This window comes from Sarcophilus harrisii, chromosome 2 (assembly GCF_902635505.1).
Source record: "Sarcophilus harrisii chromosome 2, mSarHar1.11, whole genome shotgun sequence".
NCBI lineage: Eukaryota > Metazoa > Chordata > Mammalia > Dasyuromorphia > Dasyuridae > Sarcophilus > Sarcophilus harrisii.
Window position 1 is genome coordinate 580,925,282 of NC_045427.1, and position 21,827 is coordinate 580,947,108.

The following is a 21,827-nucleotide window of genomic DNA, read 5'->3' on the forward strand; positions in this document are numbered from 1 at the left end:
ACACTGCTACTACTCTGGTTTATGTTCGCATCATCTCACACCTGGATTGTTGGGCCTGCCTCACTGCTTCAATTCTCTCCCCACTTTAATTCATCCTCCAATTAATCCATTCCCAGCCATAAAGTGATTTTTCTGAAGCTGAGGTCTAATCATGTTCATTCCTATGCTCAATAAATCCCATTGGCTTTCTATTGCTTCCAGGATCAAATACAAAATGCTCTGTTTGTCATTCAAAACCCATTGTAACCTAGGCTCCTCCTACCTTTCCGATCTTCTTAAATCTTACTCCCTGATACAAAGTCTTCAATATAGAAACACTATCCTCCTTGCTGTTCCATGAATAAGACACATTAAGTCTCAACTCTGGACATTTTTCTCTGCTGTCCACCAAGCCTGTAATTAACTCCCTTCTTCGCTTTGGTTACTGAAATCCCTGGTTTCTTTTAAGTCCCAACTAAAATTTCACCTTCTACAGGAAGCTTTCCCCAGCCCCTTTTAATTCCAATTAATTCTCTTAACCATCTCCCATTTATCCTGTATATATAATAGCTTGCTTTGTGTACATTTGCTTTCATGTTGTCTCTTCCATTAGATTGCAAGCTTTTGAGTGTATGGACTATCTTTTGCCTTTTTCTGTATCCCTATCACTGTACTAAGGCACAGTACCTGACACTCAACAAATAATCCATTGATTGATTGAGTGAGTGAGTAAGTAAGTGAGGACTTCAAATCTTATCTTCTGATTCCCATGAAACCATTCTGCTTCTGTAAAACCTTAGATAAGTCATTTAAATTTTCTGGGGTTTAGTTTGTTCATCTATAAAATGAGAGGATTGGATTTGATGATCAAACTTTTATATCCTATGATTACACACACACACACACACACATATACACACACACTCACAATTTGGTTATCACTTTAAGATTTATGAAGCATTTTACATATATATATATATATATATATATATATATATATATATATATATATTTGACTCCCATAATAGCCCAGTGAGGGAGACATATCTTCAATTTTATAAATGAGGAAAATATGTCTTTGAAATATTAAATGACTAGTTCAGACCCGATCAATTGTAATAATCTGTGTGCGTTTTGGACTCATGCCTCTTCTTCAGTTCTTTACCCATTGCACCACATTGAGCCACTCCAAAGAGGCAGAAGGAGATGTTTTCTTTGGTGGCTAGAAAAGCTAAGCAGTACAGTGCACAGAATGCTGGACTTAGAATCAAAAAGGGTGAAGTTAAACCCTGTCTAAGACACTAGGGGTGGGCAAGTTCCTTGATCTCCCTCACTTTCGATTTTCTCATCTGTGAAATCAGGATTTTTCTCATGATAGTATTTCCAGGAGTTATTGTGAGTATCAAACAAGATAAACTGGACAAGGGATCACAAATCATATAAATGTCTAGAGTGGCAAATAGATGTGAGTTATGATGGTATTAGTGATATGGTTGGGTAGTCTCCAGAGATCTTACCAGTGCAAATGATCTTGTGGCAGCAGACAAAAATCAAAGGGCACAGTAAAAAGTGGGTAGGGTGAATGAGTGAGATCCCAGGAAATGGAAAAGACATATGTTATTCACTAGATTTCTGGACTTTTTTCTGGGTCTTCCCCCAAGACTGGCTAACAATCCAACTAGTGGCTGGGTCTGGAAGGTGTTCTGGACGTGTGGAAGTTTACTTTGAAGGAAGTTGGGGAACAGTGTGTGATGACTTCTGGGATCTGAAGGAAGCCCAGGTGGTGTGCAGACAGCTTGCATGTGGACAGGCTGTCTCGGCCCCTGGAAGAGCCTATTTTGGCCAAGGGTCTGGCCAGATTCTTCTGGATGACGTGCACTGTTCTGGAAGTGAAAGCTACCTAGGGCAGTGCTATGCGAGCTGGTTTGTGCACAATTGTGATCACAATGAAGATGCTGGTGTCATTTGTTCAGGTAAATTTCTTCTTTACACTTTGGAAAGATAATTTTTTTTAGATCTTCAAATCTCTGCATTTTTCTTCCATCAATCGTCTGCATTTTGGAAAATTTAAAACCTCTGATTAGAAAGTCATCATTTTTATTCAGAAATACAACTATCTTTCATCAAAAAACAAATTCAGTGCATGGAAATTCTCAATTAAGAAATTAATATGCTAGTTAATCAACCTAAATCAATCATAATCCTAACAAAAATTCATTGAGTACTTCTTGTGTGTCCATTACTTTAAAATATAAATTGATATTCATATATTTCAATGTTTATAATGTATGTTAATGAGATGACAATAGTAATAATTAATATTCACACAATGCTCACTATATTTCAGGCTATGCACTAAGCCCTTCATTATCATTATTTTATTTAATCCTCACAATCCCGAAAAATAAGTGTTATTATTATTCCCATTTTCTGGATGAGGAAACTGAGGCAAATACAGGTTAAATGACTGGTTAGGGTCATATAGCTAATAAATATCAAAGGCTAGATTTGATCTCTGGTCTTGTTAAGACCCCATAGCTCTGTAAAGTAGGTTTTATAGTTATTTCCAATTTTAAAAAGTGGAAATTGAGGTTCAGAAGTCCCAGAGTCCTCTAAGCTAATAAATATTGTAGGGGATACTTGATACCAAAACTTACTGACTCCAAATTTCACAGACAGTCCATTTTACTATGGAATCCCTCAATACATGCTGCTTTAGAACACCATGCAGTAATCTGATATATAGAAAATAACTACTTTCTAATTGGCCAATGAAGTTTGGTGGATGGAACCAAAAAATTAAGGTAAATTGGGACCCATGTGAAAAGAAAAACTAGCTCCAACTGAAGCTCATGAGAATTGGTTGTCAACAGAGGCAAGGAGAAGAATCTCAGCTGAGGGCTTCACATTAATTTTTAAATGGTCCCAAATTTAAATTTCATTGAATCTTCACATTGTAAGGAACCTTAGTCAAACCTCTTGACAACTTTGTCTATGAAGGTGGGAAAGGCCCTAGGGACAATCTACAGAAGAGGATTAGGGCTCCAAGCTTTTGTCAAACCACATTGATCTTTCGAATTTTTCTTTTCTTTTTATCTGTTCTTTCCATCCTTCCCATCACCCTTCTATTGGTAAATCTATTTGTCTATTTATTGATCTTGAAGTTAAAAACAAGTGATAAATAATGAGGAATGAGTTCAAATATCACCCCTCCTTCCTCTGATCTTATGATAAAAAGACTCTCACATCTTTCCCTTCTCCCTTACCTTCAAAAGGTCTGTAGTTGGTAGGTGTGAACAGAAATCAATGCAAGTTCAATGACAGGCTTGGTACAATTGAAGCTATTTCTTTTGAATTTTATGTAATATTGAGTAATTATATTATATTTTGCCACATGTTTCTTGGCACGGGGTTATTTAAAGTTAATCATTTATTAGTAAAAAAATTAGTAAAAATTATTAGCAAATTAGTAGTAGTAAAAAATTATCAGTAAAAAAAGTAAAATTAGTTTAAAAATTAGTAAAAAAGTAAAAATGATTTAAAAAAACCTTACTCTTTCCTGATTTTCTCATTTTTCCATTTTTTTAAAAAATGAGAAGATCATAAACATCATTAAGTTTGGACTGTGGGCAAACACTGGATTTGATCATTCAAAAAGCAACTGACATTTGGTCAAAGGAGGAGGCTTTGTATAGATTCTTTCTTCATAGGACATTTTTACGATGTTATCTTCCTAGTCTAGGTCATTGAAAGCCTTATCCATTAGCCAAAGTCTATTTATCTCAGATAGCCATTAAATGGCACTAACAATTATGCCCAACGACTGGGTTATTGGCTTTCTTCAAAATATGCTCCACTACACCTAATTTCTCCTGCATCTCCTCATCCCTATTGAGCTGAGTAGATATTTTCTAAAAGTCAGAAACCTTGGGAAATGGTCCAAAGCCTTCAAGAGGACTGCCTTCATTCTTTGGCATGGACCTGGGGACAGGGACTCCACTGAAGCTGAAGAGACCTTGTAGTTTCAGGTTCTCTTACTGGTTGAAAACAATTATAAACCTAGATACTCTATATTTGAGGAGGGTGTAAAGAAGGATGTAGAAGAAGGGGCATTTTTACCAACAGCATGTTCTATAGTAGCTTCAACAAGCTGTCACTTCCAAAAGAATGTAGAATAGCACTGTGGCATCTTATAAAGCTGATGGCCATCTTGAACACTAATTGTATAGCTCTTAATTCCCCTTCCCCTTCTCTTTTTTAAAATATTCTTTATATTCTATTTCAAAACTTTAATGAATCTCATAACCAAAAAGTCATGCATGATTCTGCCAATTTTATAATTCCTCTTCTCCTGATAATCTAAACTAATGTGACTATGGCCCCTTTAATAAGGAAAAGTAGGAGATGTAATGATAGAACTTTAGAGATGAGCCTCTGTCACCTACTCCATTTCCTCTTATTTTATTAGTAAGGAAGCCAGACTCAGAATGGAGGGATGACTCACTTAAGTGAGAGGCAAATACTGGACTAGAACCCAGGTTTCCTATTCCTATGTGCTTATCTGATGCTTATCTACAACTGCACTGCCTCCTTATTCTCCAAGTCTGTCCTAACTTTAACATTCTATAGCTCCAGGTTGGAGTTTATTTTCATGAATGGGAGGCCTTTTCATTTGGACCAAGCCAATTAGTGATAGCTTTCATTTCTATAACTTTATGTGCTTTGCAGGCCTTTTTTAAACATATATTTGAATTCAACCTGAACAGTGTCTGGCTTGAAATTTACTTCTGCTTTATCTAAAGGGGACCATTCAGTCAATATGTTATATAGCCAAAAGTTCAAAGAAGTATGTAAACAATTTAAGAAAACAGGCTCTTTTCAAATACCTTAAAAGTTCCCATTCTAATCTGTTCATTAAAGCAGAGTTATCAATGAACTATTAGGCAGCATTTAATTAAAACATTTAATTAACCTACAAATTTCATTATTTGAAAGCAATGAAATTGTATTGCAACCTATAATTAAAGCTTTTAACTTCTGACTGATTTCTTCCATTAGTGAAAATTAGTACAGTTTCACTTATCTTTTTTAATGTATAAATTTTCCATTAAAACCCTTTTCTGGTATTTTACTGGGGAATTGAGGCAAACCTTCCTTCTCAACGACTAGGTAATAGCAAAATGTCAGTCCTGGTAGATCATACCAAAACTCGAAAGGTTTTTGATATGTTTAGGAAGATAAACAATGTCTGCTACTTCAGGATTTTAAATAACCTCAATATCTAGAAGTTGGCCACGATATGGTTTTATTTTTTGGTCACAGAAATTCATAAAGGATGATTTTACAGGCACTACATTCCTCAAACAGAGAATGAGCCCTCTCTGATGAAATCCAAAATCTTTTGAAGACAATTAAAGATTGGCTTCATTCTTCAATGTGATTTTAATTTATCTTGTGGTAAAAATATTTCCAAGAGAAATATGTCACTACATTTATAACAGATGGAAAATATAGGAACATGCTTTATAAGTAATTATTAGGAATTATTGGTGTGTTGAGGAATCCTTTCATAGTGTTCCAGTTGGCTGAGTTTATAATAGTTTGGATTCCCTTCAACTGTTAATATAATTCACTGAACCTAAAGTGCCAAACCCCACAATGAAAAGGCAAGGAATCCAGAACCCTGTAGTTTCCTAAATTTCAAGATAGAAAGGACCCTCACAGCTCATCTAATTTAACCCCCTCATTATACAGATGGGAAACAGTGATTACACAGGAAGTAAAAAGCATAGCCAAAACTCAAAGTTTTGACTCAAAGTGAATTCTTTTCCTCTTACAACATCCTTCTCCTATGCCTTTACTTTTTCCTATCTGGTCTTCTCAAAACATACTTCTTGTATTTTATTCATTTCATGAGGCTCTCATTTCAGTTTTCCATTCTCTATATGAGTCTTAATGGGTTAACAGAAAAAAATTAATTACTTCACTTGCATGAATGAAGTAATAAGCTATGCTCCCCAGTAACAAAGCTTAATCCTCTAGGAGCAACCATAATTGCTAGAAATTTCAGTCCTCTGACTTGCAGGAGTTTTTAAAATCTTGATAAGAGAGTTTTTAAAAGATCAAGGTAGTGTTAGTCACTCTACTACCATAAAAGCAGCTATCTTTTACATTTAATAAAGACTACCTAAGTATAGAGAAGTACAATCACTGCATTTTCCCTCCAAGGAGAGACTCAACATTGATATGCAACTTTTCATTTCTTTTCGTTCATAGATTATGAGTCTGAAATCTCAGGAGCTTCTGGTAAGATTCATACTCTTATATGTCAGAATGTTAATAAGTCTCTATTTTCATTGATATTGGCTTCTTCCTTCAATAAAAAAAATGTAGATTATGACCTATCCATGCTGTGTTCACACACAAAACAAATCATTTTTATATAACTTTAATTGAAGTCAGCAATGTCTCCAAAAACTGGCTTAACACATATACATATATATGTACACATATAAACATAAACATCTGCATATAGTAAAATTGATACTGTGTGAAGCACTTTAAGAAAAATACATTATTTCATTTGAGACTTACACATAGGCTTGTGAAATACAAACAAGTATTATTATTCTCATTTTACTGATGAGAAAATCAACAGTGAAAATGGTTAAGTAATTCACTCCTGATTACACAATAAATATGTACAATAAAAGTTTCGATTCCAGGACTTTATCATTTATGCCATGCTGACTTTTATGTAGATACATTGATATTCATGCATTAAACTTATTCTTTGCATGTGCCAGAAAGTCAAAACTGAATCTTTGGCTATATAGGTATATTTTCAGGTAATTGAAACAATATCCCCTTCACTTTAATTGGATAGTTATAGTGATTAATAGAGAATTGTCTATCGACTTTTCATATCTAGAATGCTCCCTTTGTCTTGATTAGGGAAAATAGTTTTTAAATAACAAGATGGATTCTTTGCAATCAACAAGTCATTATTTAACTTCATTCCTTTTGAATTTTAACATAAGATGATGAATCTAAATCAACCAGATGGGACAAATATAAATCTAAATTGTTCAGATAAATACACAACCATAATATACAATCATATAGCTATTTGATGAGTCTTATCAAAAAAGATAAAAAAATGGGTGACTTGACTTGTCTTTTGCTCATGGCCAGGTAAAATATTAAATGGAATAGCTATGAATTTGATAATTCACATATATAACTAAGACTTAATAATTTGCTTGGTAGAGACATAGGTTCTTAGGCTGGGATGGGATTCAGATATCTTTTAACCTAAGTCTACCTACTGCAAAAAAAAAACAAAAACAAAAACAAATCCTTACAAGTTAGGATTATTTTCTCAAAATTCACATGGAATAAATGTAATCTCTTTTCACAACATGTACATGTATACATGTATGAAAAGAGAAAATCTGTAAATAATAAATCATGTCATTTCTTTGTTCCCATAGGCTTTGAAATCTTAACACAATTTTCAGGTGGTAAGTCATGTTATTTTTTTTAAATTACATTTAATAAGCTCTGGTGAATTCTATATTTTTAAATGACTTTTTGTTCCTAACATTTAAATACTCCCATATTATTTGCTTTAGAAATTTTTCATACTTACATAGCTCACTAAACTGGACTTTTTTTCCCAATGAGATAGTATATTCTCCATACTCATGATAAGGCCACAAATCTGGGAAGCCATCTGTTTTAAACAGTCTATTTACTGTTTCCATGAGGTAAGTAGTAAAAGTGGGAGGGGGTGAAGAGGAATAATTTGCAAGTGATTAAAAGGTTGTATCTATATATAGGATTTCATTTCCTTCCAATTACAAGGTTGAAGGTTTAATTAAATTCAACAAATGTCTGTTTATTTTTAAAGTTTCTTTGGTTTTAGGAAATAGGATCTAAACAGTTTCTCACAGCTTGTTTTTTTTTTGAAGGTTTAAGAGCTGCTGAATGATGTACTCTAAGGCAATAGAAGAGTTTGCTTCTTTAATTTAATTCTTTGCTTACTTAGGCAAAAACTATATAAGTTCTACATAGAATGGGATCTTAACCTTTTTTTTACATGTAAGAAACTCCCTTTTAATGAAGTTTAGGGACTCCTCAAAATAATGTTTTTAAATGCATAAGATAAAATATATAAGATTTAAAGGAAATCAATTATATTGAAATAAATGTGGAATTTTTCACATTTAAGTTCCTTCTGACATCTATATATAAACATGGATCTGAGGTCCTTAAACTTCATAACAACTAGCAACAATAAGGATTGCTTTATTTTTAAGTTTATTTATTTTTAATATACATTGTTGTATGAATTTTCTTGGGAGAGAAATTGGAACAAACAGGAAAAACCATGGGAGAGATTAAAAAACAGAAAAAAAAAAAGAACTGAACATAGCATGTGTTGATTTACATTCATTCTCCTTAGTTCTTTCTCTGGTTGCAGATGGCATTTTCTGCCCAAAGTCTATTGGGATTCCTTTGAATCACTGAACTATTAAGAAGGACCAAGCCTTTCACAGCAATTCAATGAACACTCTTGCTGTTATTGTGTACAATGCATTCTGGGTTCTGCTTGTTTCGCTCAGCATCAGTTCATGTAAATTTTTCCAGGCCTTTCTATAATCAGCTTGTTCATCATTTTTATAGAACCATAATATTCTAGTACCTTCATGTACCACAAATTGTTCAGCCATTCCCCAATTGATGGGCATCTGCCCCTTTTCTAATTCTTTGCTATCACACAAAGAGCTGCTACAAACATTTTTTACACACATGGGTCCTTTTCTCTCCTTTATGATTTCCTTGGGATACAGACCAAGTAATGGCACTGCTGAGTCTAAAGTTTTATAACCCTTTGGACATACTTCCAGATTGCTCTCCAGAATGGTTGGATCATTTCACAATTCCACCAATAATGCATCAGTGTCCCAGTTTTAACACATCCCCTCCAGCATTTATCATTAAAGGTTTGCTTTTTTAAATAAGGAAGCAAAAGAGAGGGAATGAGCAGAGTATAGCTCAGGGAAATAATTAGATTTTTTCCCATAAAATGTTGATGTGGGAAGAAGCAAAGGGAAACGTCTTATGAAAAAGTATAATGTATTTCTTCTCTTAATATTTAACTTGTTTGTGTTTTTGAAAGATTGGCCCCAACTGCAGTTAGTGAACGGGTCAAGTAGATGTTGTGGACGTATCGAAGTTTACTACCATGGCCAGTGGGGCAGGGTGTGCGATGATCACTGGGACATGAATGAAGCGGATGTGGTTTGCAGGCAGCTAGGATGTGGGCGAGCCATTGCTGCCCCCATTGAGGCCCACTTTGGTGAAGGCTCAGGAGAAATTCTTATGGATGATGTGGATTGTACGGGAAGAGAAAGTTATCTGGGGCAATGTCCCCATGCAGGCTGGTTTCTGCATAACTGTGGTCATGGAGAAGATGCCAGTGTTATCTGTTCAGGTAATGTCTCCTACTTCTCCCAAGTACATACATTGCTTTCTAAATGCATTTCCAGTGGTCTAATGAATAATATACAAAAATTCCTGATTTTTTTTATAAATCAAAAATGAGGAACCATTGGAATGTTTTGAGCGCACAAAAAATGAGCCACAAAAGAGAGGTTAAGATAGAACTAAAACTTTTCCTCTTTTATAGAGGAAAGTTATGAATTCCAAGATAGGAATATATTCCCAGGGTTTCTTCAATCTGCTCCTAGAAATCAAGGATGAAGGTAGTCAACAGTATGCAGATAGATCACTATGCAGAGTATGGCACACTATATTGGAATGTGGGGAAATAAAAGCAAAATAAATGGTCCCTCACCTACAAAAGCTTGTAATCTCCTGAAGTTCTTAAGTCAGTTATCTGAGCTCTAAAGTGTCTTCCTTCTGTGTTTGGTATTCTTGACCAACAAATATCACTGCAAGAATTGGCATATTATGGTATGCTATGGGCTTTCATAAATATGACAAATACTAAGACAAAGATTTGTACCACAAAAAAAGAAAAAGATAACTTAGTAGGGAGTTTAGAATATCAAATCCACAGTTAGGGAAATACAAAGTTTTGATTAGGTGCATCTTGTCCATTTGGCAGCTAGGTGGCACAGTGGGTAGAATACTGGACTCGGAGTTGAGCAGAAATGAGTTCAATTTCTACCTTGGATTGTCCAGCTATGTGATCCTGGGCAATTCAGTGAACCTCTGTAAAATAGGACAAATAATAGTACTTACCTCCCAGAGCTGTTGTGAGGCTCAAATGAGATAACATAAATAAAGAAATCTGCAAACTTTTAAGTGCTATATAAATTCTATCTATCCTACGATTATTATCATAATTATTATCATAAAAGATAATGATTATGAAGATCATTGTGATGACTTTGATGATGATGATGATGATGATGATAGTGGAACCGACAATCTACTGGGGGAAATGATGCATGCACAGATAACTGTAGCATAAAAGAATTAAATTCAAAAGGCATTTATTATTTGCCAGACACTGTGTTGAGGACACAGAGACAAAAATGAGACAGTCCCTATGTACAAAGAGCTGACATTTTATCATAAGGAGCCTGAGAGACAGGGAGGGACAGCATATATATAAATAAGTAAATATAACATGTATACAAAACAATTCAGCAAGGGGAGAAGGGATGTGTAATTTCAAGCAATGCATAACATGAAGATTAAAGAGGGAAATCATTACTAACTGAAGGCATCAGGGAAGAGTCAATTTATATTGTGTACACTAAACCATATCTACCTGATAGCAAAATAACCAATTAGTTCAATAAATTCAAACAATCCAACAGCTTGTATAATCTTTTTTGTTGAATTTATATCTCCATAGAAAAAGTCAATTAAGTATTTTTGCTAATTAAGGTCAGAATGTTTCATTTGTAGATGGTTTTCCTATAAAGTAATTGATAAAATAGATTTTATGCAAGAAAACTAGTTAGCTATAAATATCCTCCCAGTAGAATGCAAACTCCTTATGGGCTGGGACTCTCACTTTTGCCTTTGTACCCCAGTGTCTGGCACATAGTAGGTGTTTAATAAATGCTTTCTGATTAATTTATTGATTATAGAGAGACTTCCATGATGTTCTAAGGTATGGAGTAAAGGAGGTTTATTGTCTATTATATTAAATTTTGCTTATAGTGACATGACAAATAAAGTGGTATTAGACATTCTATTTCCTTGATTTCATAATTAAGACTCACTTTTAATTGAAGCATTTCTTTTAAAAAAAAATAAAACCTACCTTTGTCTAACAATAGATGTTTCCTTTTCCTGTGTTGACAGAAGCTGAGTATTTGATGCCTACAGCAGGTAAATTCAGCCTTCAATTTTTTTAAATCTGATACTCTTTCAACATACTTATCAGGTATTCTCAGGAACAGAATGAGGAAAAGTTTGAGGTGATGATTCTAACTTTAAATGCTATTGTCACATCACTTGAAAGTGATGGGTTTGGCAAGGCTGGGATATTTTGACAGAAATCTTTCTGAAATCCCAGTCAACTTCATTAATGCATTTCTCTTTAAAACAACAATAATTCCATTCTTTTGTTATAATAGATAAATATTCAACACTAAAAATGTTGAGCATACACTTAAATATTATGATTTTTTTTCTAGCAAGCATAACCATATCTGTAGTATGAGTCTGAGATCCATTCTCTAGAAACTTCTGGTTCTGAGAATAGTGAACTTACTACATCTTCTATCTGTTGGTCCATCCTTTTAACAGCATTAAGAGCAAAGCATATTGGGGAAAATAAAAGGCTTACAGATTTAACAGAAAAATATGATAGAGATTTTGACAAAAAAGACCTGCTTACCCTCTAAGGTATTCCTCTATAGGAATTCTATTTACCCCATCTCTCTCAAAGGGCAGAGAAAGATCATTCTCCTATGTGTACTCTGGCAGGAAGTCACTCCCCATAAGTTCTACCACTCAGATGAAAATACTATTAGGTCACTTTTTTCTTCAAAATCTTTTTTATTTTATATTTTAATCATTAAAATTTGAGGTTTTATTCTGTAAATAGTTATTTTTCCACAATTAAATACTGAAAGATCAATTTCTATAAAAGACTGGACAAACTCATAAACTATTTCTATAATATTACTTGTTTAGCATTCATCCATCATGATGAGGAAAAAATCTGGAGTTACTTCGCTATTAATAGCTTTATATGTGGTTTGTTTTGTTTTATCATTACAACAGGTATTAAATTCACAACTCCACCAACAGAAGATATTGATGAGTCATCATCTTCTGGGGAAATAAGTAAGACATGTATCTATCCTTCTCACTTAAGGATTTCCTTCTGTTATAAAGCAATCAAATTTTTTATTTGAAATTGTGGCCTGTATGATTTCTGACTTGGACCCTGAGGAAACAGAGCTAATAACATTTACATATGGACTCTCATCATACTTAGAAAATTTACCTCACTTCCAGCTTGCGAATGGTATGGCAGGGAAAATATCAGAATGGATTAAAGTGTACTAGCCAAGGAATCTGGAAGACAGTATATATCAATCTCTGAACTTCTGGATGAAGGAGGCATGGTAAAAACCACAATAGAAGTTTGAATAAGATTTTTTTGCCTTACTAAAAGTCCATCTTTGGTTCAGACTCAGGAAAAATTCTCCAGGATAATGTATAGTGTCTTAAAATGAAAACCATATGGATCAGATTTCCTATGTTGTCAACAGTCAGCATGAGCGTATTAATTACCTTTTCTGGTTAATGTTTCTCTTCTTTTATCAAGTAAAATAAAAGATATATATTGAACAACACAAGATGCTATATTTGACATTTTATTGATTTTATTAGACTAATATATTGAAAACTGTAATGTTTGGGCTAGCTTTCTGGAGGTCCTCCGGAAGGGCCTTGGTCTTTGTAGAATAGACACCATGAGAATGGACAAGAATAGAGTACAAAGTCTTTATCGTCTCTTACACAGTCTGTGTCATAGTCTGACCCAGTCTCATTAAGCAGTCTGCCAGTCTGCCAGTCTCAGCCAGTCTCCCTCTGAGTCTGACTTTGTCCCCAGTTTAAATACCCTATTATGATTACATCACTACTGAATATGAATTCAGTATACTGAATATGTGTGAACTAGAAAACCATTATATCATCATCCTAAGTACTAAGTATATATGTGGACTAGAGAACCATTATCTCATCAATTCCTCTGAGTTAGCACCTTGTTTCAAATATACTTCTCCAGAGTTCCAGCTCTCTACAGAAAGCAAATATTAAACAAAATAGTGATGAGATTTAATATTTTATTTTTAATAGGTGATGAAAATTTGCCAACTATGGTATCAGGTAATATAATATTTTTTCTAACCATCAAAATATATAAGAAAAAAATAGAAGAAAGACTTGCTAAGTCCACTAGCTTCCTTGGTTATAAACAACATGGGTATTACAAATGAAATATAAGTTTAAGTAAAATCAGTTTTCTTTCAGTAGGCTGCCTTGGGGAGAAAGTGCTATTGTTGTGGAAAATGAGGGTAATATTTCCTAATTCTCCTGAAAGTTGAGGATCATCCAATTTACAATTTTCATTTTACAGATGCAAATATCAAGACCCAGAGATTTTTAATTGTCCTATGTTCTACAGGCAGTGAGGATTAAAACCAAGTCTTCCACAACTAAATTTTGAGTGCTTTTTTTTTATAACATTGTGGAGCTCCTTACAGTCTCAGTTGTACTACTTTACTTTGGTGACCAACCCAATATCTTATATATTTCATACTTCAGGGCAACACAACCAGTTTTGCAGGGAAGAAAACACCATTTGATTTACTTCCTAGTTTAGAAGTTTTCTTTTTTTCTTCATTGGAAGGTATGGGATATGTTTACAAAACAGTGCATAACATCTTTGTCAAAGATACAACAAAAATAGTGACTATAGGAAAGAGGAAAATGAGAAAGGCAATAAAGAGAGGGACAGATAAGTGATGTATAGAGCACAAATAGTAAAGAATGAAAAAGGCAATGGCTTGGGAAGCAAAAAGTCCAGATTCTAATCCTAGACCTGCTACTATGTTTTAGTACAAAAGGCTAACAGTATAGCATAGCTATATGGGACGGGACACATTGTAACTGAACTCTAACATAGTGGTGTCATTTTGGTCTTCTTGGAAAATGAAGGATAACAACAACCATGGAATAGGAAAGCAGTAACTGAAGTTAAGAGCTCAGAATGGGTATATCGACCATGTGGCAACTTGAAGCTGGCACACAAAATCAGGGATTTGTTATCTAGTCATTTTCAATTCTTTGCGACCCCATTTGGGGTTTTTTTTTTTTTGGCATAAACCCTGGACTGATTCACCATTTCCTTTTCCAGCTCATTTTATAGATGAGGAAACTGAGGTAAACATAATTAAGTGACTTGACAGCATCACACAGTTAGTAAATATCTGAGGCTGGATTTGAATTCAGGAAGAAGAGTCTTTCTTACTCCAGGTTTGGCACTCTACCCACTGTGTCATCTTGCTGCCCCAAAAAATCATGAATAAGCAATGATTAAATCTCTTCTAACATTTCAGACTGGGTATCCCAGAAATATCTTAAACTCAATACATCAAAAACTGAATTCATTTCCTTTCCTTCTAAACATTCTTCTTTTTCAAACTTTTCTGTTACTGTCAAAGGCATCACTATCTTTCCAGTCTCCTAGGTTTATAACCTAATAATCTTCAACTCTTTACTCTTCCCACATATCCAATCAATTGCCAAATCTTCTCATCTACTCTTTCACAATATCTTGCATATGATAGCTTCTCACCCACACAGCGTCCAGTTCCTCAAGATAAATTGCAGGAACTTCCTAATTTGTCTCCCCACCTCAAGTCTCTCCCCACTGGAATCCATCCTAAACACTACTGCCAACATATTTTTTCCTTAACCATAAATCTGACTGTATAATTCTCCCACTTAATCAACTTATTTTTTCTTAGGGATAAAATACAAATGCTTCTGTTTCATTTTTAAAATCTCATGCATTATGGTCCTCTGGCATTCACTCAACCTTGTCTACTCTTTATTTCTCCCAAATGATATTTCATCTTCCCTCTCTAAACCTTAGTACAAACTAATCCACATCCCTGGGATGCTTTTTCTCTCTCTTTAACCTCCACTTCATAGGGTCTTCTCCCAGTAAGTTCTGTCTTCTAGTACTAGATTCTAGTCCAAGTACTATCTTCTGCATTGAGTGTTTCTTGATTCCTTTCTGGCCACACCCAACTCCCTCCTTCTCAAAAAACCTTGCATTTCCCTGATTTCCTTATGTTTGCATTTATTAATGTTCTACTTATGCACTTTATATCTATATGTGTACTTGCTGCTTTCCCTACTGAAATGTAAGCTCTTTACAAATAAAGATTATTCATTCTTTGTATTTCCAAGGTCTACCAAGATGACTGATATGTAATTAGTACTAAAAATACTTGTGACAGTTAGCTAGAGCACTGGGTCTGAACTCAGGAAGAACTGAGTTCAAATCTAGCCTTGGACACTTGTTAGCTGGGTGACTCTGAGAAAGTTGTTTAATCCCTATTTCTCTCACTTTCCTCATCTGTAAAATGGGTATACAGTAGAAAAGGAAATGGCAAATCATTCCCATATTTTTTGCTAAGAAAACTTCATAGACAAAATTCAGGGGATCATGTAGGGCTGGACCCAACTGAACAACAATAAATAAATATTTGATTGATCAACAATGACCCGTGACATCCTAAACCTACCATCAGGCAGTAAGCCAGTACAAGACAGAAGAGAGAAGGAACAAGACAGATCCATCATGCAAGACAACATGTATATAGTAGCTCATGTATATAGAAGCTATCCTATGGATGTATGAATAGACATGCATGTACATGTATTTGTGGACTCTACTGAAGCATTTTCTACTCTTCCCTACCCCAGGAAAGGTGATCAATGCTGTGGTGCTCTTATGATCAAGGCATATCAAATACAATTATTGAAATCTTTCATACTGACTTATTGTATGACCTTATAGAAATTACTTCCTCTCTCTGGACCTCACTTTTCTAATTTGTAAAATGAAGGAGTTTAACAAAATACTCTCTAAAATATCCTTTGATGCTTTAAAAAAAATTTAATTGAAGGTTAAAAGTGAAATTACTTCTCTGTCCCCAATCTATAATTGCTTCAGCTACCTTTTTTTAGGGGAATTAAGAGTTATTATTGTTAGAGGTAGAGTAAGAATCATTAATGAAATGAGCTCATGAATGACCTCAGCAAGATAGATGGAAAAAGACGCTAGGAAATTCTAGTGGTCAGAACCAACAGACAAACTGCTTGGAAGGAATAACTGACCCATTGTGAGACGTTTCTAAGTGCCAACTTTGGCAAAGCAGACATACTACGTTGCATACACAAATCCGTTGTCATAAGTAGACACAGAATCTAAGAAAGAAGTATAAGCTCTTGGATAAGGGCATAAAGAAGTATTTCAAAACGGGCTCAGAATGCAGGAGAATGAGCAAATTGTAATGTTCTTTGGATTGAGTGATCTAGCACGTATAACCACTTGCCTAGGGGGAGATAGGCAATTTATCATTTTAAATCATACTTTCTATTGTGTCTTTATTCATGGAGTTAAGCTCAAATTTTGCTCAAACTTTAAGTGCTATTCAAGTATGTGATAAATGTCTTCTACTAATAAAATTGAAGATATTATATTTTTCTTCATCAAGATAATCATTAACTATTAATAGGCATTTTCTTTATTATAGTTCTACCTGCTGCCATCTCAACTGCTCCATCACCTGTAGTTGATGATCATTCAGGGAAACTATCAGGTAGGAGCTGGTAATTAGAAAATCATTAACAGATACCTTTTCTAATCTTAAGAATACTAGAACCATATAAACAATTAGGAAATAGAATAGAAGTGGTAGTTCATTTGTGATGGAGCATAAACTCAGCTCTTCTGATTTTAAACTTTTTTCTTTTTTCATCTTTTGCTTACATCATTATTGCCTCAAGTTTATTAAATAACTTTGTTTATCTGTTGAAAGTGAATAGTATTAATTTTTAAATATTCATTCTGTTATTATTATAGCACTTTCTGCCAAAGATCCAGCTTCTCCTTCACCAGGAACTATGGACACAAATATGCTTTCAGGTAGGACACTATGAGTAGTAGCTGTTTATTATGGTTAATATAGTTTTAATAACCACATAACTGGTAATTATGAGCTCTATATTAATCTTGAATCTTAGTAATGTTTGAAGAAACTGATTTAAAATATGAACTATTTAAATATCACTTTCATATCCTTGAGACAATTCTGGCTTGAGTGTGCCCTCTAAATGCCTTAAATATTTTTTCATCTTTAATTTACTTACAACCTAGGAATTCTTAACTTTTTTGTATCATGGATCCCTTTGGTAGTCCAGTGTAGGTTACTGACTCCTAGTCAGAATAGATTTTTTAAATGCACAAAATAAAATATAAAGAATTACAAAACAAATAAATGATATTGAAATAATTACAAAAATATTTTAAAACAAGTTTATAGACCTCCCCCTCCCCAACCTCAATTAAGAATCTTGGGTTACCTAAAGCTTTATTATTATACATTGTGATTCTCTATAGTTCTCAAACCTCATTCTTTCATGTCTATATCCAAAAAGAAAGCTTTTTTTATTTCATATCTGAATCATAGAATCTTAGAGTTGAGAGGGATCTTAAAAATTAACTAATCTAATTTCTCCTCCATGAAGAAATCAATACATGATATTTCTAATGGTCTTACAAATTCTACTTGAACACCTTTATTGGTGAAGAGCTAAATAACTAAGAAATCAGACTTCCATTTTTGGGACAAGTCTAATGCTTAGAAAATTTTCTATATTTAATAAAACTCAACTTGTATGTAAATTCCATTTTGTTCTCTTTTCCCCCATGAATATACAAAATAAATCTAATATTCCTTCTATATAACAATATTTCCAACATTTGAAGACAGTTATAATGAATGCCCTAACTGCTTCACTTCTCTAAAAGTTTGAATATATCTAGCTTTTTCAACATTCTTTACTTTTAAATAACTCTTATTATACCTCTTATTGCCTTAAGAAAAAAAAAAAAAAAGGTCTTTTTCATCTTGAACTAAAATCTGTCTCTAAACTTGGGCCCAGTGATCTTATACCAAACTGAAGTATGCTGCTTACTTGCTGGAACTTTCTCCATCTGAATATACCCATAGATAAAGATAATTGTGTTCTTTATTTTGATTACTGGTTCAGATAAGTACAGTAAACTTCCTCTCATTCAAAGGAAGCAGTATTCACTAGTAATAACCCTTTTAATTTTATTACAGTGTTGCCTGTTGCAGATTCAAATCCTCCATCACCAGGAATTAATGATAAATCAAATTTAAATACAGGTGAGTCACTGTGTATAAGTGAATACAATAATAGATTAAATGATATTTTTCACTCTTTAATCTTCATCATTTTTTATGTATTTAAAAGATAAGCCTCCAGTGAGACTAGTAAATGGGACAGGAAAATGTTCAGGAAGGGTGGAAGCTTTCTATGAAGGAACCTGGGGGACAGTGTGTGATGACCATTGGGAACTGGAGGAAGCAGGTGTGGTGTGCAGTCAGCTTGGCTGTGGACAGGCTCTTTCTGCTTTCTGTGGGGCCCAGTTTGGGCCAGGCTCAGGGAAAATTCTCCTGGATAATGTGCAGTGCAATGGAGGGGAAAGTGACCTAGCTCAGTCCTCCCATGATGACTGGTTCAAACACAACTGTGGTCACGAAGAAGATGCCAGTGTCATCTGTGCAGGTGTTTCTTTTCCTCTCTTTAAAGCTCATTTTAGGTATGAATCAGATCCATAGTCTCATCAATAAATAACCATGATGATTTCAGCTATTTTAATTTCTAGAATTCACCAACTATTTTATCAGATAAGCCAAATGAGTTTATTATTTTTCTTGGTAATTTTTGTATCTAACTACTCAGATATAGCAGATAAAAAGAAATAAATGGAAAGATAGCATATGAAACTGTGCATGTTCTACAGGAAAACACACAATAATCAGGTTTTCTAAAATTACAATGTGGTTTTGAAGTGAATAGATTTTTCTTTGACTAATTCAAAAATCATAAACCTACATAAAGGACTCATCTAATAATGCTCTAAAGAAATGGGTAAAATCTTTTTTTAAACATATGGATCATATTAGGCATTTGGATTCAGAGTCAACTTTTAATGGTTTTGTTAATGGAGTGCTAGGATAAACAATCCAAAAGCAACTAATCCAAAGAATCTCTAGTGTTTAGCTTTGGATAGCATATTTGTTTAAATTTTCCATCAGATTTACATTCCAGATTACATTTTGATGATGTTAATATTGAAGTGTTAATTTGCATCCCCAATAATGAATTATCTGATAGAGTTGAGAAGAATTTGAAATTTAAGGCATTTATTTCTAGAAAATCTATGGGATTAAAATTTAGCCCTAAGTAATTCATAAAATGGATAATAGACTTGAATATAGTTGAACTGATTTTTTTTTCTGATTGGACCAAATTATCATTGATTTCTGATTACATACAGAATAAAAATTTCATTCAATTTGGCCCATCCAATGGTAATGTCAACTGCACCTTGAGCATTTTACATTAACATAATAAACCTTGACTCAATAGTCCTGGAATTGCCCAATATATCCTATAATCTGGGACAGTTCTTTATCCATGGAATTGTGGGACCTATTGATATTCATTGCCAATACTGACTCGCCATTCCTGATATACCTATATTTTGTATGTATTTGTTTGTAGAATTTCCTGTAAGTACTAGGGACTTTAAAGGCTAACTTTGGTATTACAAAGAAGACAAATGCAAGATCATATATTAGATGATGGATAATTTACTTTAAATGTGAATTTATTTATAAAAACAAACATGATTGGTAGAAAATATCAAAAGAAATAGCCCATCACTTTCTTTTATTTAAATCTTTGTTTCCAAGTTTTCTTGCATCTGTTCCAAGCTAATTAAACCTTTACTAAGAAGTCTTTTTTATTTAAATGTAGAATTACTATCTGCCATCTCAGTACCTCCATCACTTGTCCACACTGACCACTCTATTACCCAACCAGGTAGGTGAACTTTACTAACAATGAAATTCCACACACACACCCCCATAATGACCTTTGTTTCTGATCTATTCACACTTTTCCAGTTCAACTTTGATTGCATCAAATGAATTTGACAAAGATCTATTAAGCACCTATAAGACACTTTGCATATCCCTGGTGGCATAAATTAAAAAAAAAGATTATTGCCCTCAGAGAGCTTACATGGAACTGTGGAATATGACACATAAACAGATGAATAAATAAAAGCTAACTTGACCAAAAAAATAATGCTATTAACTACGAGAATCAAAATAATCTGCTAAAATGCAACACAAAGGAATCCTTTCATTTTTCCTTTTCAATCATATCTAATAGTCTAACAGTTACTATATCCTATTAGATTTATTCCCCACAATATCTCAATGATCTTCTCCCTGACCAATACCAAGAATTTAGTCAGGATAACCTGTGTTCAAGTAGTTCCTCTGACATATACTGGTTATGTGACTTTGGCAATTCCCTTAATCTCTCAGAGCTCCAGCATTTCTCTAAGATGCTAGGTTTTATTTGAATAGCCCATTGCATCAGTGGAGGGAGGTCCAAAATCTAAACTTCCCCATATTCATAAAATCACATATTAATACTCATCTGTCCCCAGAAAAAGTGATTTTTATCCCATGATCTTATTTCCACCCACCTGGATTATTGTTTTTATCTTTTTCTAGGTCTTCCCATTTCCAATCTCTCTCTTCCACTCATTCTTTCTCCCTCCTACCTCCAATCCATCATATTCTACCTTCCTGCTTGGCTCTGTTGATGTCTCTCTTGTGCTCAGAAATCTTTGGTGACACTTTAGTGCCCACTACATTCAAACACACAGTAGCACAGTAGATAGAGCTCTGGGCCAGGAGTAAGGAAGAACAGAATTCAAATCCAGCCTCAGACACTTACTATCTATGTCATCCTGGCCAACTCACTTAAGTTCTACTTGCCCCAATTTCTTCAATTGTGAAGTAGGAATGGTAATATTACTACTTCCTAGGGTTCTTGTAAAGATCAAATGAGATAATACTTGTAAAGTGCTAAGCAATACCTGGCAAGCAATAAATATTAAATAAATGCTTATTTTCTCCCTTCTATACCTCAACCAAACTGGATGAATCTCTGTTCCCAGAGCACACATTATTTTTTTGCTTTGTTCAAGCTATTTCCAGTATTTGGAGAATCTTCCCTCCCTTTCTTTACCTATTGAATATCCTACCAATCCCTTAATGCCAATTTCAAATGCCATCTCTTCCAGAAATCCTTAATTGACACCTTCTGGTTAATGAGGGCCTACCTCCTTAGACTTTATATGTTATTTTATTTTGCAATTTTCTTACATACTTAGCTATGTAATACATGATTTTATACTTTTGTATTGGTATCATCCCCCTTTTCCATCATGCCATAAGATACTAAGATACTATGCCTATTAAAACCTTTTTCATATATACCTTCTTCATAAGCTGGTAAATAGGCCCTTAACATATGCTTAGTGTTGTTTTGTTGTTGAAATACCACAGTAGAATATCTCATAACATCCTTGTGAACAGATTCAATAATTGAAAGCTTGTTGGTAGCATAGTTAGGAAAGTTTGGAATTGGCT

The 21,827-nt window shown here is 34.0% G+C and overlaps 1 protein-coding gene across 1 annotated transcript in view; it reads left to right on the forward strand.

Moving 5' to 3' along the window:
- Positions 1-1,561: 1,561 nt before the first annotated feature.
- The window catches only part of LOC100929866 (deleted in malignant brain tumors 1 protein-like), a 173,629-nt gene continuing 153,363 nt past the window's right edge, over positions 1,562-21,827 (forward strand). Inside the window, 10 exon segments of the mRNA XM_031949362.1 lie at positions 1,562-1,952; positions 6,256-6,285; positions 7,473-7,502; positions 9,164-9,478; positions 12,256-12,318; positions 16,815-16,880; positions 17,144-17,206; positions 18,408-18,473; positions 18,562-18,876; positions 20,134-20,199. Of these exon segments, the coding sequence (XP_031805222.1) occupies positions 1,562-1,952; positions 6,256-6,285; positions 7,473-7,502; positions 9,164-9,478; positions 12,256-12,318; positions 16,815-16,880; positions 17,144-17,206; positions 18,408-18,473; positions 18,562-18,876; positions 20,134-20,199 (1,405 nt within the window).